General features: G+C 37.5%; 1 protein-coding gene across 1 annotated transcript in view; it reads left to right on the top strand.

The window, feature by feature from the left end:
* LOC134658322 (plasma membrane calcium-transporting ATPase 2) overlaps nt 1-17,932 on the top strand; it is a 223,236-nt gene that overhangs the window by 57,349 nt on the left and 147,955 nt on the right. The window contains exon 3 of the mRNA XM_063513952.1: nt 11,760-11,967. Coding sequence (XP_063370022.1) covers nt 11,811-11,967 — 157 coding nt within the window. The 5' untranslated portion in view covers nt 11,760-11,810. The remainder of the gene's footprint in view (nt 1-11,759; nt 11,968-17,932) is intronic.

Below are 17,932 nucleotides of genomic sequence, written 5' to 3'. Positions count from 1 at the left end.
ATATTCGACCTGTTTTGATATTCGAATATTCGGCCGCTCACGTTTCGAATATTCGAATATTTTTTATTACTATAAAAAAATCTATGTCATCCGCTGTAGTTACAGTTTCTGTGTGTTTTACGGGTATTTACAGTGAATGAGGAACGGTAGGTACCCAAATACGAAGGAAATAATTTTTTTACTGTATTCCTCTCGATAGACTTCGTGAATACAGTGAAACCTAAATCAATTTAAAAGAAAACGAAATCAAAAAGTATGTTATTTTTACGGTGCGTAAGTTTTAAGTTAAAGGGTCATTCTGTTTATTCAGTACAAGCGTACGTTAAGCCAATTTTTGAAGTCTAAACCTTGCCACTTATCGCAATTCTCAAATTTAATCATACCAAACCTGCCCAACTTGGTAATCTAACCATGCACCTTTAGCTGACGAATAATCCACCCAGTACTCAACTAACTTTTTCCCTTAAATATTCCAATATTATATAATTAGCCGACCATTAGGAATAATAACTTGCCAAAACAAATAAAGTCAATAAAGATTCAAAATACAATGTGAAATTAAAGGCCTTTTTACAGGCCTCTGAGTGATTACAAGTTAATTTAAATTGGAAAATAATTACCCACTAAAAAAAATATCTTACATAAAAAAATACCTATGGTTACGTGTTTGGATGGTTAAAGTTATATTATTTCACGCAACGACGCATTTATAATAAGTTTTATCTAGAAATATTAAATACGGTCTAATTTTGGCGTTTTACTTGTTTTTATAAATGTGGGCATCTTATAAATAGTAGGATGATAAAATCTAGTCAATTAAGTGGATTTCTGCCAAATATCCTTAGTTTTAGCAATATGTGAAAAAAGCTTTCGAATAAAACGATAATAAACCGATTTCTCGTTCCTTTTCTTATTTTTTATAATATTCGAATACGTCGTCAGAAAAAGTCGAATATTCGAATATCTGAAAGTTTCGAATATTTGCAAGCCCTAATTGTCCCCAAGCACGTACAGTTAATACCGTTCCGGATCAAATCCGCCCGCATGCCGGTATCACCAACATTTGAACAGTCACGAGATCGCCTGTTAGCGGTGACGTTCACAACTGCAGGCGTGCGGGGAATGCTAACTCTTTTGCTGGATGGCCTCCTGGTAGCTCAATTTAGTTTGCGCTAGATTTAGAAAAAAAAAGAATGAACGAGAAGAACGTCCAGTGATTCGGAAAAAGAAAATACTGTCAGAAAAACCACGCGAAAAACGGAATTTATCAAGTACTATCCCGGACTTTTCGAGACATGTATGTATTACTAAATATCTAGCTGATCCTGTTGTCACTTCACTAATTTAATAAAAATATACAAATTTTTATTCCTAGTCTTTATTTTATTCTCCAATATTTACCAAGTTCACAGAATATAATTATGTATGGCTGAAGACGAATGCATTGCCAATGAACCTCCCAGGCCGCCTTGCACATAATTCGGAAGTCGACTGCGCCATGAATCTCAAGTTGAGATTCTCAACTAGCTCGCTCATACCTTACCCTTTAATATTAAGCCGTTTAAATTTCTTCGTCTTTTTACAACCCACCCGGAGGAACTTTTAATTTTTATACATTTTTGCGAAGTTAGCGGTTCTATAATTGCATTTGTGGTTTCCACTACTAGTTCTAACAATAACTGTGCTCTAAAAGCGTAGCGGCTCGTTAGAAGTTTTGACGTTTTCAATTTTATTAATGATACTAGCCAACTCTTGAACTGTTTATTTTGGTATCTTTTTATTGTTTTTGTCAGTGTCTGTTGCTGTCATTGAGAAATCTTTACTATCATTTGTAGTCTCAATGTGTTCTGTATAATGTTTCTCCACTTGATATCTTCATATATCAGAATTCTGACTAGGTACACATAACCCCGTATGCATTAGAAAACTGTAAAAGTTTATACCTCGGCCACGTACATATCTCATGATAAAGTGTTGGGGCGACTACGTGGGGAGCATTAAGGCTCGTTCGCCTCGACAACGTGCAGCGAGCTACATAAAGCCTGACCGTAGCTTATATAGAACGTAGTCGGCATACATATATGTTGCTTAGATATCAATAGCAGAGGAATGAAAAAATTTGCTGGACGTTCCTTTCTTCCTATAGCTTATATTTATTTTTGATTAGCAGATGATAATCTTCTAATTTTGTATACGACTCTGTTGGTTATGTTTTGTCACAGACTAACTAAGTATACGCTTAAAGATAGAGTAGTAATGTGACTTCATTTGCGAAAAATGAATATCAGAAATGTAACAACCAAGTATTTACAGTTTATTTTATGAAATCACAATTTTCCTTTAATGGAGCTCTATTTTCTAAAATATTGGAGGGTCGAGTAGGGGTTGTACAATTCTGGTGTCAGCGTAAAAAAAACACTATAGCATTATAGCACATCATTACCGTTTTCACCTAACCTCATTAGCATGCTGCACTCGTCATGTTTGCTCCTGGCCCCGGTGATAAAGATCGCTATCGTCGCGACGTGACATAGTAGGGGGACTACTGAAATGGACGGACTGACATTAAGATAGACACTTCCATTAGGTTCAGTGGGGAAACATTTTGGTACCTTGTGTGATCGGTTATCGAAGAAATACAACGCACATAAACTAAGAATTTCCCAGGCTATTAGAAACATAACTTCAAATTCTTAAGAACGAAAATAATTTATGTATCAAGTAGAGAAGATTGATTTCGCATTAATATTCAAATCCCAAGACGGCTGAATTTAACTTTACCACCCAGTTTGGAAAGGAATTTCTTAAGAAATCTCCAATAAGACCAACAAACAACGTTGGCACTAAATCCAAACTGTCTTTACCTCTTAAAGGAACGCTTCGAGATACTGAGCCTCTACCATCAGTTGCCAGAGTATTTCTCACTTACTTTTAGTGAATAAACGTGGCGTATGTCACGTTTTACGTTTCTTTACGGTCTAATGTGCCTAACTTCACTCCACTCCAAGCGATGCTGTCCCTTTCTAAGTATACTAAAAACCAGAGCAAGAGTTATATGGGAGTTTTGTACAGCGCCTCTAGGAGTCACCTAAAGAACTAAATAAAAACTTGATATATTTTCTCACGTCTACACGGTCTACGTAATTTACTTTCTATGCATCTCGCTCGTACTCGCATATTAGTCCAAACGAGATGTATAAAAAGTAATGTTACATACACGTGAGTGAATATGTCAATGTCAGAATGGCAAATATCAAGGCAAATATAGGCTATAGTTCAATTTACATATATTATTATACTCTTTGGATTTAACTGCTTGAATTGAAGGATTGAACCCATATTGAACCGCAGACAAACTTGCGCGGAGATGTGCGCAGCAATTGCAGTAAAACACTACATAACAATTTACTAACTTTTTGCCTAGAGTTTGTGCGGAAAGAGAAGAGTCATAGAATGCATTGATCATTTCCACATATATTCCACGACTCTTCTCTTTCCGCACAGTTTCTAGAATAGTTATGAAGCAAATTACAGCCCGGTTATACAGGCTACTTTGTGGCGCTAGGGCGCTACTGCGCCAGATTCCTTTTTGGCATAACCTCTTTAAAATAAAAACTACGGTGACTATTGGCCACCGAGACGTGACGATGACATATTGACAGACTGACAACTGACACGCAAAATAAATTAATTACGGCAAGTTTGAAGCATAGTTTCAAGTTAAAATCATATCTCCTATTATTGTTTATTATATTGATTCCGATTCCCGGAGTGCGGAATAACGAGGCTCGATAAGATACGCAACGAGTACGCTCGCGGTAGTCTCGGAGTACGTGATATCGCCGATAAGCTACAAGAGAGCCGACTGAGATGGTTTGGACACGTAAAAAGAAGACCTCCTGATTACATCGGGAATGTTGCTATGGATCTGAACATTGTTGGGTCCAGATGAAGAGGAAAACCAAAGATGAGATGGGCGGACACCATAGCAAAAGACATGAGGGCCTGCGACGTTTCAGTAGACGACACGTCCGATCGCGCGAAGTGGAGAGAAAAGACCAGAAAAGCAGACCCCACAATCAGATGGGAATAATAATGCTGAGGAGAGAGAGAGAGATATTGATTCCGATTCCGCCCCGCTAAGTTTATACCGGCGCATTGTGCATCGCCTCCGAATATCTCAAGAACATATATGACATCCGCTCAGGAAGATTACGTTTTGGAACTCATTTAGTAATTTGACAAGACTACGGACTAACGGGGTAAGTCATCAGTAAGCCATCTACGACTATAAATTTTTCTTTAGATTAAGCTTGAACCACCGCAGTATCGGCTCCAGCTCCCATTAAAAATTTCACGTTTCATCAAAATTCTAAAAGTCCACGACAATCTTCTTCACTACTTTTGGCTACATAAACAAGATTATTATGTTGTATAAAATAGAACACATATAGAAGAAATCTGTATTAAAATAGGTATGTATATAATTTAGGTGCCGGCCTGCTAAGTAACATTATCTAATATGACCTTAATAGCGATCTAAATTTTATGGTAAATGATCTCGATCTTAACACTTTCATTGCCTAGCGCCCCCTTCTCAATACAAAATAAACCCTTCTGCGGGTTTTTGGCAGTGAATGTGTAAGTAACCTTATTTTAATTTTCAGGTTCGGGACCACCAGGAAAAAAGTTTAAAGAAAAAACTGAGACATGAAACACCATCACCACACACCAGAACTTGAACATCGGAAAAATAATATGTAGTAAAGAAAAATAAATAAACTCACAAAACATTTGTATGTTTTATTTTATTTAAGATAAAATAATAATAATTTAAAAAATACGTAGGAACTATCTCTGTGTAGGTACATAATATAAACAATATGTCTTGCGGTAAGTATCTTATCTTATACCTTTAAACGAGAAATTCTTGTATATGTATATATTTATTTATACATACATACGTATAACCATGCCTATTTCCCGGAGGGGTAGGCAGAGACCACGAATTTCCACTTGCTACGATCCTGACATACCTCTCTTTATATTATATATTTCGGGGATCTCGCGGAAACGGCTCTAACGATTTCAATTAAATTTGCTACATGGGGGTTTTCGGGGGCGAAAAATCGATATAGCTTGGTTTTATCTCTAGAAAAAAGCGCATTTTCGAGTTTTTATACGTGTTACTATGTGGTATGTGCACCCAGGTGGCAACAACAACACCAACATGTCTATGTACCGCTCCTTATCATCATCATCTTTATCGCGTTGTTGTCCCGGCATGTTACCACGGCTCGTGGGAGCCTGCGGGCTCAGCACGGTTCCATTTTTATCGACTATCACTATGCCCGTCACTTTCGCACTTACATACTAGTTAGAACGTGACAGGCATGGTGACAAACGATAAAAATGCGACCGTGCTACTAGGGCTGGGGTCCGCTTGCCAACTAATCACTTCTACATGCATACGAACAATGAACGATCTGCTTGCACGCATGTACCGCTGGATACCATCCGGGTTTGTATGGAAATGTTGTTTTCAATCATAGGTTCATGCCTAAAAGCAAAAACTGCTCGTAAGTAATGTGATCTTTGCAAATGTACTTAACTAAACAGTAGAAATAGGAGTAAATATAACTCATTACCTTTGTATCAAATCAGCCTTTTTTCGAGCTACTAATTGATTTATTCCTTATAGTTTTGCCTGGAGTTCACGTACTGTTATAAATAAATACATACTACGTTGAAAATTGCAAGGATAATTGTGAAAAATCTGTTTATTTGTTGTGTTTACAAGTTGACAGAAATGTAACGTCGAAAACATCTATGTCGAAAACGCACGTATTTTTCGATGACATCTGTCACGTTTATTCGCGTAAAGTAATTAACTTGAATAATTCTGTCTCAGTTTTCTTTATATAGTTAGAAAGAGAGCGTTTAGGTGTGAAGTTAGGCACGTATGGAAAACTCACGTAAAAACGTTTGTAACTCATGGTACCAATTGAAATTTTTAGTTCTTTAAGTGACCGGTAGAGGCACTGTACAAATACTCCATACATTTTCCTTAACTTTCTCACTATCGACTGTCATTCACGGAACTCATGGTAGTGCTTCTGGTGCTGCTTGTAACACGCCTTTTGAACGTTCCACCAGAAATGCACCACGAATTTAGACTTTAATGCTCTAGTAATAAGAACATTGATAAAAAACCAACGGAGCTTCGTACTCAGAATTCCAACTTTATCGAGCAGATATTAGGAGAAATGCACTTGTTTGCTTTGAGAATTTCAGCTGCAACGAACTCTAGATAAAGCATCACTGTTCAATATATCTTATCTTTGGTTATCGTGAATGCTCGAGTTAATTCGGGAATCTAATTAAATTCCTATATTTGGATTTGCTGCTAAGATAATTCATGTTTCCTCAGACAAATAGATTGGCTGATTTATTCTATGCTCATCTAGAAATACATTTTTGTCTAGTCTTTTACCACCGTCTTTTCACGGGTTGTTTTGTACTGTCAGTAATAATGACGTTGCTATTTTTGACAATATATTGATTACAATGAAATGAAAGAAAGGAATGACAAAATTATTAGGATAGGAATTGTAATATTCAATGTAATAATATTGGTTATATTTTTCGGCCATTCATGTTTCATGTACATAACCGACAAACGGGCATCCCATTGTTCCAGAATAATGCCTACAATGTGCTGACGCAGCCATTACCTCGATGAGTAATCATCGCAGCATGAATCTCTGGACACAAACGGGCGCTGAGAGGGTTAAGTACCTTGTAAAGTGCGTTCTTTCTAACAGCTAAATTAATTAAGGTAAATGCGTGCTTTAAATGGGACATGACAGGGATTGTGATGAAATACCTAATGTAGAGAATTGTCTAATTTGTAGAAGAGATAGAAAATAGCAATGCAATTTTACTATAAACTGAAATAGAAATAGAACTGGTAAATGTCAAGCACAATATTATTTACTGCGCAGCACTTAAAATAGACCTTTGTAAGTTATAATTCGTCTATTTCTATATTACAGACTGTAAAGTTAAGTATTCTATAGAAATTTATATATCTATGTCTATCACAAAGCATATTTGTAAAAGCATAGATATTTTTAACCGTAATGCAAACTTGTAACAAAGCATTCAGGCAGATAACAATATAAATCTCTCTCAGTTTATTTTCGTGCAACAGAGGAGAAAAATAACGTAGCTGCAGTTAGTTTCTGTTTACAATTAAAAAGTTACAAAGTCACAAGACTACGAGAAACACTAAAAGCCTACTTTCTTCCGAGGTTGGCTGAAAATAATTACCCTTTTTGAGGCATTTCGTAGAGCGGTTTCTTTTCTTCCTTAAGAACATGGTCTCGTGAAGGCTTGCGAGTTTAATATTTATAGTCAACCGCAGTAATATCTTAACGATAACCGAAATATATGTCAAGCTGACAACACTTAAAAAGTCGTCTCTACCTTTTTTTTCTTCGTCGTAAATGAAGGAAATTATTCCACATAGTTCTGAAGAAGAATCTCACTGAACCCTTTCGAAGATTATATAATCTTGTCCGTTGGATAGAGTTAAGAAAAACACGGATTGGTCGGATGGGTGTGAAAATGAAGAGGTCTTGGGTGTGGGTGGGCTGACTAGGATGATTGATTAACATCTGTTTCGTGTATGACTACATCCCGTTTAAGATATTGTGATAATGAAAGGGTTCTACACTTGTCGATAGGATTAGGTTGATTGACGATCAGTTTTCAGTACCGATATTGCAAATGAGGATATAAGATTATGTCAAGGTTTGAACATAAAGATGGTTTTAAGAGGTATTCAAATCTGATCATCGAGCAAAAACAAACCAAGTCAAAGCCGAACCATTATTTCTCGAAGTCATTTTTGATACATTTTACACGTCCTTTAACTATTACGCCCGTCTTTCAAGTTAATGCAATATAAAACTTATGTCATACCTAATATACGATCTCCTTGTTTTCTTTCTCCTTAAAACACACAAAAACTTTTCTTTAGCCAACTAAAACTAGGTCATTCAAAATTCCGAAAAACAACCCCGAGTTGTAAATCAAATCGTTTGGCAACTTACCATAGATACGCGTCCACTTTTTAATTCCACGACAATATCTCAAGTACGTGTCCGCTATTAACCCTTGCTGAGGGGTGGGTTAACCCCCTGCTGCTGTTGCCAACGCCATCCGGGTTGAGTGCCGTTGAACGGACGGCAATTAGGTCGATCTTTGTGGACTATCTTGTTCTTGGTTTTTTTAAGACCTGATTGGGTTTAAATCATGCTTTCCATTGTCTTCTTTGCAATTTTCACTTTATTAGGTACTCCTTCTATCTGTTACATGTTTGTTGTACGCGTTTTAATGTTTAATGTAAGCTGTATTTCTTTATGTTTTATCTTAATGAGCAAGCAAATTAAATGCGTCACCCTTTTGCTTCCATTTTCATTAGAAAGCCTTTCAGAATTGACGTCACAGTAATTAGTACAAACCCCAGCGTCATTCGTGCCCACAAGTGGGTCAGACGTCGCAATTCACTGCAAACTTGGCACACGACCGCAAACAATCTTGATTGAAAGTGCCTCTAATCGGACTCTGTGAACAGGATTAATAGATGAGACATAAATACGCGCGCTGCTACACAGCACCCGACGTCCCACAACCACCTTTAACACCTGTAAATAATAATCGTTTTGGCTTGGACTTTTCAGTGAGAGTTTAGGCGTCTGTGCGTTGTTTTAGATTGATTAATGAACTAAAAGCAAAGGAGGCTGTGGTTACCTTGGATTTTAGATGTTAAACAATGCCGGCCTTTTAGACTGGTGCTAATTCGTCGGTTTTCGGAGCGCACGACTTCTATTTGCATTCTTTTGTTTCGTGTAGTATGTAGCACCTACTGTTGAATTGAATGGGAAGTTGGGAACCGCTTCATTACTACGGTGGCTCGTTAATGAATGGACTGTTGATTGAAAGAGATTATTTTAAATAACAATACCGCGATTAATGCCAGCAGCTTTGGCATATCCGCGTTATTTTAGTACGGGTTGAAAGCGGTCGATAGGCGGTGGCTGACAGTTTATTTTGTCTTTCAAGCGCTTGCAGAGTTCGTGCCTGGAATTCGATTTGGTATTTAACAACACTTTTTTGTTTTGTTATGTTAACATGGAGATTCAATGAAAGCTCAATATTTTTTAATCTGTGCTAATCACAGCTCGAGATATACTAACATATAAAATGCAGACCAATTTGGTTAAGTGAATGAAGAACATTGGCATTTATACACAGCGGCTCGTTTATAATCCTAAAACGTTATCTGAAACCATCCACAAATCATTCTAGACGCGAACAGCATCTATAAAAGAAACAAAGCTTATTATATCTGGAGGTCATCTATCTGCGACAAGTCTTGCTGAAAACAGGTGATCCTAAACCTTATATAACAATGAATTAAAGTACAGGCTTCTTGCTCGTAGCTAACCGCAGAAATGGTTTTAGTTGTGATGAACGATCGAATCGCGTGTTTTTAGTGCTATCTTCGCCACACCTGCGAATTTAGCTGTTGGATTATCTAGCAAATTCATAGCTTTGCTACAGGCTTCAGCAGTCTTTATGGCTAAGAATTAATGAGACTACCTTAATTTGATTTCATTAAAAAATATTCCAGATTGTCTGCTTCGCCCATCGCCTAGTGTTCTGATTCTCTGGCATTTTTTTTGTTTTCTGAATATTTCGTGTTTCACGTCGACCTCATCGACCTATTTGGATTTGCTGGCAGGTCAACAACACCTAGTCATCGCGATTCCTCAGATAAAATCTGATAATGATCAGCAACGACAGGAAAATATCTCTTTTTGAGAGCCGCAGGGAACGTTGGCCGGTAAATAGATACATGTGTTCATGGTTTGAAATTGGTGGGTTAAAAGTTACCAAAGAACAAATTTTTATTTTACGTAAGGACAGTAATTAATAACGGAACTGACAATTATGAATGTTTTAATTACACCGGCCAACTGCCAAACAACATGTTGACACGAAGGTGTAATTACCTCAATGTATTTCGAGATAAGCCTCGTTCATATTTTTCGTTAACTGTAACTTTTTGGTATATGACAACCATTTTACTTGAATTGGGAAAGAAAACTGATGTAGGTAAACATCATGATAAACTTATTTGTCCATATGCATTTTGTCTTTGAAACATTTCAAAAACTGTCTAAAGATTGGATTTGACAGAGAAAAGTCGACGGTTGGTCAACGTCTCTACTATAGAACTTTTGATAACTAATAACGTATTTTTAACTGTATTGTTTGCTTACACAAGTCAATAAACGGTAACCTACTTATGCGGTTTGTATCCCAAACTACCCTCCGTAAAAACATATTTCCGATACACATAACACTATGTTTTCGCAATAAAGCGTTTACTCGCACCCCGCGTAAATTATGCATGGCGGTGCACTGAGGCGCGGGATAACTTTATGGCCAATAAACTACGTTACGTCCTCTGCAAGACAACTTAGGGCTGTTTTTGTCTTCATATTTGAATTTTTTTTTTTTTTTTTTTTTTTTTTTTTTCTTTATTTATTTACTTGAAACCTAATACAGTAAGTATTACAGCCTTATACAATTACAAAAAAAAGGAAACAAAACAAAAAAAAAAACTTATAAGTATTAGGTTTGTATCAGTTTCATTTTGGATTGAGCCTCTGTTTCCTGAACTAGGACAAAGCCTGTGACTCAGGATTCAGCGATTCCTCCGAGGAAAGTGGTACAAGTTATTTTATAAACTTAAGTACTAAAGGAACATACTACTAAGATAGAAAGGGGAAATGTAAAGAGTCTAGATGAATATATGTTCTAAACAAAAACAAAAACGGCTGACGTGTGTGTGTGTGTGTGTGTGTGTGTGTGTGTGTGTGTTATAAGGTGAGTCAGTAGCCAGTATAAATGATGGGATGGTGATTTCCGTTTAGTATTGTGCTTGTCTTATAGTTACTTTTTGCGGTGTTGAACTATGAACGGTTGTTTAATACAATGTTTTATCTGACTGATCTTACGATAATAACTACTGTTAGGTCAAGTTTCTTTTAGATTTGTTATCATCCTGACTATTAGATGTTAAATGACGCTTGTTAGTTGTTTCATGCCTGATAGCATAGTTTAGTTTTAGTGTCATTTTTGTACTTTCACCATGCGATTATGTTCCCCATTTTCTGCTTAGCGTATGTATATGGACAGCTGGAGGGATAGACGTGGCTTCATACATATAATTTTAAAGACTTGGCAACGACATCAGCAATGCGGATTTTGGTGAATCCTGAGCTTGGCCTCAGAATCGATACTATAAAATTAGCTTTTTAAAATGTCTCTAACCTTATTGTCATATTATCTATAGAAAAGGCTAACGTAGTCTTGTATTCTTTATCTGTATAATATTTTGCACTTTGGTGTAGGTAAATGTCGCCCAGTGTCGTACTTTATTATACCTTCCTTTCATCGTCTTTCACTTTAGGAGAGCAATAGAAGGCCAAAACTTTAATTTTAGTTTACAGGAGTACGGGTATGATGGTCGTTCTTGTCTACGTTGACAGTGTGATAAAACGGTATCCGTCACTTTCTATCACGCGGTTTTAAAAAGTGACAGCTACTTTATCATGTTGATAAAGCCATCCACAATACGCCTAGCTGCAGGACGGCATTAACATTTCCCGTTATTGTTGCAGAGCTAGAGGGTTGTCGGGCGTGGTGCGGGCGGCGGCCGCAAGCCCGGCACCATGGCGACGGTCGAGGGGCGGCCGGCGCAGTACGGCGTCAGCCTCCGGCAGCTGCGCGAGCTGATGGAGACGCGCGGCGCCGAGGGCCTGGCCAAGATCAACGCGCTCGGCGGTCCGCAGGAGTTGTGCAAGAAGCTGTACACCTCGCCCACAGATGGTAAGTCTTCAATAACCTTATAGCTGAGGAAGAAGTAGGGCCCTAACAGATCAAAACAGCTAATCTGTCTCAATCTTTAAGTTTAAGATATTTCCTTTCATGAATAAGTGCATTTTGACGTAAACATACCATACACCAATGATTCAATGGATTCATTGGTAATTCGACCTTGGTGCTAAGGATATTAACGTATAAGAACCATAAGGATTATGATCATGTCGACATTAGCCAAACAATTTATCGAATGACTAAAGACAAATGTGACGAAAACATGTCGTGTCAGACTTGATATTTTCTGTACCGGTAATCGGTATCATATATGGTCGCATTTATAACACCTGTCATGCCATGCGTCACTTTCGCACTTACATATTTGTTAGAACGTGACAGGCATGATGACAAATGATAAAGGGCCGACCATCTTAGCCCTACTGGCTAGAAGATATGACAACGTTATTGATGGTGGTAGTCATAGCTAAAAATTGAGACAAACAAGGATTTGTTTCATCTAAGAATGTATTCTTCATGAGTCCTTCGATATTTTTCTCGAAATAGCGGCGTAGACAAAACACATCAAAGTCACCCAAAATCTTTTCATGTAATTCGGAATCATGATTGACTCTACCAACGCTTTAACGCCTACTCGCAGCCGGGGTAATTTTCCACAAATTGTAATGAGAATTATAACAGTTGAATACGAAAATAATCTTCCCTATATTCCGATTCGCTATATTTAATATTTAACGATCCCTACGAACCGCTGAACCCATGCAGTAAACCTGTGGAATCATTAAATTGTAATGTCTTACCCACGGATACAGATACAACACTGTTATTGCCAATAAATCCCAATATATCCATAACACAATATCCAATAACACTTTTGCAAGCTACAGTGTAAAATAAAAATGATTGCTCGTTTTTAGGGTTGTTCTAAGGACTTTAAAACGCTACCCATGAGCTCCATCACCCGACACAATATATATGGTGGGAAAAGCTCTTGAGTAGTTGACGGATCGTCTCTAGGGGGTAATTTAGGGCTTCCAATACCGGGATCCCGGTATTTCGGGATCCCGGGATCCCGCCTTTTTAAACGCATTTTTCAATACCGGTATTTTTAAAGGCAATACCGGGATCCCGGTATTTAAAAAAATGAGGGAAATACGCAGTATAAACCCTTTAAATCCATTAAATTCGGCTGTATCAAAAAGCTTACTAAACGTCAGACGCATCTAGAGTTAGACCAAGAAAAGTCTGCAACGATTTTGATAGCACGCGCAGTGCAAGTGTTATATTAGACGTCAAGCTTCTGTGAAATTATGACGTACAAATAACACTTCCACTGCTTACTGGTACTGCGTATGCTATCAAAATCGTTGCAGACTTTACTTGGTCTAACTCTAACTGGTCTCTAGTCCGTATTTTATTATTGAAACAAGATCGCTGCCTAATGCGTCAGATAAATATTTGGTGGTTGGTGGTGGATGAATCCTGAAGTTATGTGAGTGATGAATATGATAATAGTGACATAATTAGTTTTTATAATTTTGTCAAAAAATAAAACGAAAGAGCAAGGATAACTGTAATAATGGCAAACCAATTTTGACGGAAATTTGAAAAAATGTTGTCTGGTGAAGTTGGACTACAAATGTGACTGGTGAGGCGAAGTCAACAAACTGGATAAAATTATTGCCAACCTGGAGTGTGAAATAAAATTATTGCAGATGGCGGCATTGATTGTTTATTGTTGTAATAGCGTTTAGGACATATCTGGTATTCCAGTGACCCTTTCTAATTCCCCTTTTTAATAAAACTATATATTTTTAAGCGATTCATATCCAATACCGGGATCCCGGGATCCCGGTATTGATGAAGACAGTTTCGGTATTAATACCGGTATTGTGAGAAGTCCGGTATTTGGAAGCCCTAGGGTAATTGCACAAAAGATCCCTATGGGTTGAAGTGTATCCGCAAGGGCCCCCGAACACAATAAGATAAGATAAGATAGGGTTGTTCTATAAATTCAAAAAGATCGTTATCGTCACAAAGTCTTATGAAACAACGTTTTATAATAGATTTAACATTTAAATTGATTGTACATTGATAACGCTTCGAACGTAGTATTTATGTCGTCACTGAATTTCAAAACATTGTCGATAATTAAGCCTGAAATATTGATCGTACCTAAAATAGCGCCTTTGAATTGCTTTATGTCAATCGATATACGGCATCGTTTACTTGTCCCTACACTCATCCATAAAGACAAACGAATGAGATATTAATGTTTTCATTATATTCTACATTCTACGCTTCATCAAATTTGACATGTTCAAACAATACGTCACCTCGCCGCGGCCTCGCTCTTTCCTGTCAAAAATAACACTATAAACTTGTCACCGTTGTCTCATTGTGAGAGTGGAAATGAGATTTATTGAAACAGCACCGACCTTTTTGAAGGCGAAGGAGTGTAAATAAATCTTGTCCTACTGTCGTTGTTTGCGTACTAACGTTACTTGTAACTTTATCATTTGGATCATCATCCTTTATCGTATTTGATTTGTCGTGCACTTTATATTCCTTAAGCATTATAGATCGTAGTATGTACCTAATATTATGTTTATGATCAATATCTTCATGCGCATAACAACCCAATCCAGTCGAGGACATTAGTTCATTGTCCTTCTTCAGTTGTATTAATATTTGATGTAATATTCACGATCGCTATTTCCCGTTGTATGTTCTGCAGGTTCTGCTGGTTTGAACCTCGATTAGAATTCTAATCCAACATTCTGTTCCTCACAATATCGATTTGCGTACAAAGTAAGACTGTTAACATATTCATACGTTATACTTTTCTGAACTTAATAATTTCATTCAGTTATTTACGGTTGTGAGGTTCATTGCCTTCGGCAATTACCAGGTGGATAGTAATAAGAAATTATTGAACACTTGTTTATTGTTGATCTCCATATCCATACCTGACCCTGGTCCATGACTCTAATGTCCCTTGCACTTGTACGTGTAATTTGATAGAATAGAAGTGCAAGGAACATTGCCCGATGCAATTTCCCATTGGTGTCACCTGTCCCTGTTCTCATGGCATTACAAATTTAAAGAGCAGCACACTTCTGACGTTTACTAGTACATATATGAATAGGAGCAACATTGTAGTAAATTCATGTTGGATAGAACTTTATCGCACGTAGGTCGATATTCGTGACGTAATTGCTGCAAGTTCTCACGATGCATAAAAAAATATACTCCCCTTAACCTAGACCTGTCAAGTTTGAAAGCTTTTCAAATGGTGTATCAGCAAAATTCGTTATGGATATTGTAACAGTTTAGAAACTGTATAAATTAGTAAATCTTCTACACAAGGATATATCATTGATGTTTCCAAATGTCTTTACTTTAAATTCTCCAAACCTTTTTCAAAGCTAACCAAACTTTCTACCGCCATTTTGTAAATGTAAACCCATGGCCGATTAAAGAATTAACGAGTAATCCCTGTAAATTTATTTCGGGTTCGAGTCGATGTAACATCTAACCCGAAGAAGAGTTTCTGTGTTCGTTTTCACGTTTTTGTTGGACGGATAAGGTAGCCGCAATCGACGGGACTGACGGGGGTTTATCCCCTCGGGATGTATCCGTCCGGCACACTTCCACCGTCCCAACCTAAAAACGTCTCATGCCTACACGGATACTAATATACATAATCTCTTTCCAAATTCAGCTGCGTAATGTCTTATCCTGTAAAACGACCTAAGTAACCTCGATCGTAACATACATGCGCTGTACAAAATTACGGCATCGTACGTGCCTATTGTCGTCTCCAGAGCAAAGAATACGTCGCCGGATTTTATCTCCGTCTAGCCTGATGACTGATATTTGTCTGATGTCCTCGTGTCGTGCATAAGTCTTTGTAATCCCTGTTATCTCCATATTTTTATCAGGCTCAGCTCTTAAGTGTACATTTGTGTATGCTGTTAGTGATTAGTCAACTTGACTTCGCTTTTTTGCCTCATAACCTAATCTTCAAACGAATGCGTCGACTGGCAAAACAACCAGTTTAATTAAGTGTTCGAGCAAACTGTTTTTGTCTAAATATATCCGCAACGATTTGCTAAGTGTATTAGCTAGCCTAATTATCTAATTTACAAGAGTGTGTAAAGCTAAATTTCTATTTAAATACATTGCAAAATGGCGTTGCAGTTGGCACTGGCCCGAGCCGATGGACAGTATCGCACCATCGGCGACGCTCGGTAGCCGTTTCTATCTTCGATGCCGTTGCTTATCTAGGTTGTGCCAGTTCTATCTGCTTTATAGATAATGCATGCAATTGCATTATCATCGTATAGATAGGTAAATCGAACTTGGTCGGAGTGGAGTTATCGATGAACATTCGTATCGTCGCGCTATCATTTTTCAACAGTACAATTTTGCCGTTCCATTTCAAACGAACTTACAATTCCAAATTGGATTTATTTGAGGATATTTATCTTACGCTACTTTATTCTATGGAAGGAATACTCGTAAGAGTAGTTTTAAGACGTGATAAATCATTTCTTAGCTCATTTTTTGACGGTCAACTTTCGACCTTATTGATATCGTTACGAAAACGAGGCATCAATTAATTTTAAACGATTCATTAAACATAATACCTCTATTTAAACATAACCAAAAATGTCTTACTCTATAAAGACCCAAACTTAAATGAAGACGTTAAAACACTGAAGGGTAATGCTTAATTAGCTTCTGCGAGCGTTCGTAAACCCAGCAAAAGGCTGCCAACGCAAACAAGCGTAATGAAACTTTTCATTCCGACCCCAAGGAACAGGCCTGGAGGAATTACCATTGGCAAACTGGCAGATCTTATATACTAAAGATTTTCCAGTCAAATTTGAGCCCTGAAACCGACTTGTTGTTTAATTAGATTTTAAACCCCCGACGCAAAGATACGGGTGTTATAAATTTGGCCGCTGTGTGAGTGTATGTCTGTGGCACAGTAAAAAAAGCAGCAGTCTATGAAAAATCGTTTTCCATACTGTCAGATAAAGTCGCATTACTATATGATTACTTACTAGTTCAGTACGCCCGTCCCGTATTATTAAATTTACTAACGTCAAGAATGTCATACGTTGCAAATGGCGCTTATCTCGTTATCCGAAGGGTTAACTCTTGGAACTTATATTCCCAACGCTTACCAACGTTTTAATTCAAGTAAACCAAAATAAGAATGACCCCTAAATCTATAATAACTATGCGTGCTCAAAGGTTACGCTAAATCTCCAGACGAGACTTACGTTTCTCATTAGTTGTGTGACATTTAAGGCTTAGTCACACAGGCGCGTTTTTCGGGCGGGGCGTGCGCGGGGCGCGCCGCTTTTACATATAAAACGCTCACGCCCCGTAAAACGCGCATGTGTGACGGAACCTTTAGGTACAGTGTGTTTGACAAGAGCGTGACCAGTGTTTATGTATATTTTAAAGATGTGGCACAGAAAAAAAAGGTACTGGTTGAGTGGAATGTTCTTTTGTCTAAAATGCTTCGTAAAAAATAATAAAAAACTTTTGACAGTTTCCCACTTAAAGTTCAATTAAGAAAAAAAATGCCGCTTACGATTTACGTTATGAAGCAGTGTTCCTCTGTACGTACCCGAAAGGGCCCAAAATGTCACGATTGTATATAAATAAATCGAAGGCGTTTGTAATTAAGTGGATGAAGCATTATATGGAGTATAAAAATGTTTACGACTTACCAGAACGCGGGAAAACAAAAAAAAGCGGCCAAGTGCGAGTCGGACTCGCCCATGAAGGGTTCCGTATTTAGGCGATTTAAGACGTATAAAAAAAAAACTACTTACTAGATCTCGTTCAAACCAATTTTCGGTGGAAGTTTACATGGTAATGTACATCATATATTTTTTTTAGTTTTATCATTCTCTTATTTTAGAAGTTACAGGGG

This window comes from Cydia amplana, chromosome 22, assembly GCF_948474715.1.
Source record: "Cydia amplana chromosome 22, ilCydAmpl1.1, whole genome shotgun sequence".
In the NCBI taxonomy this organism is placed as follows: Eukaryota; Metazoa; Arthropoda; class Insecta; order Lepidoptera; family Tortricidae; genus Cydia; species Cydia amplana.
The sequence above is the reverse complement of the archived record's forward strand: the minus strand, read 5'-3'. Positions and strand labels throughout refer to the sequence as shown.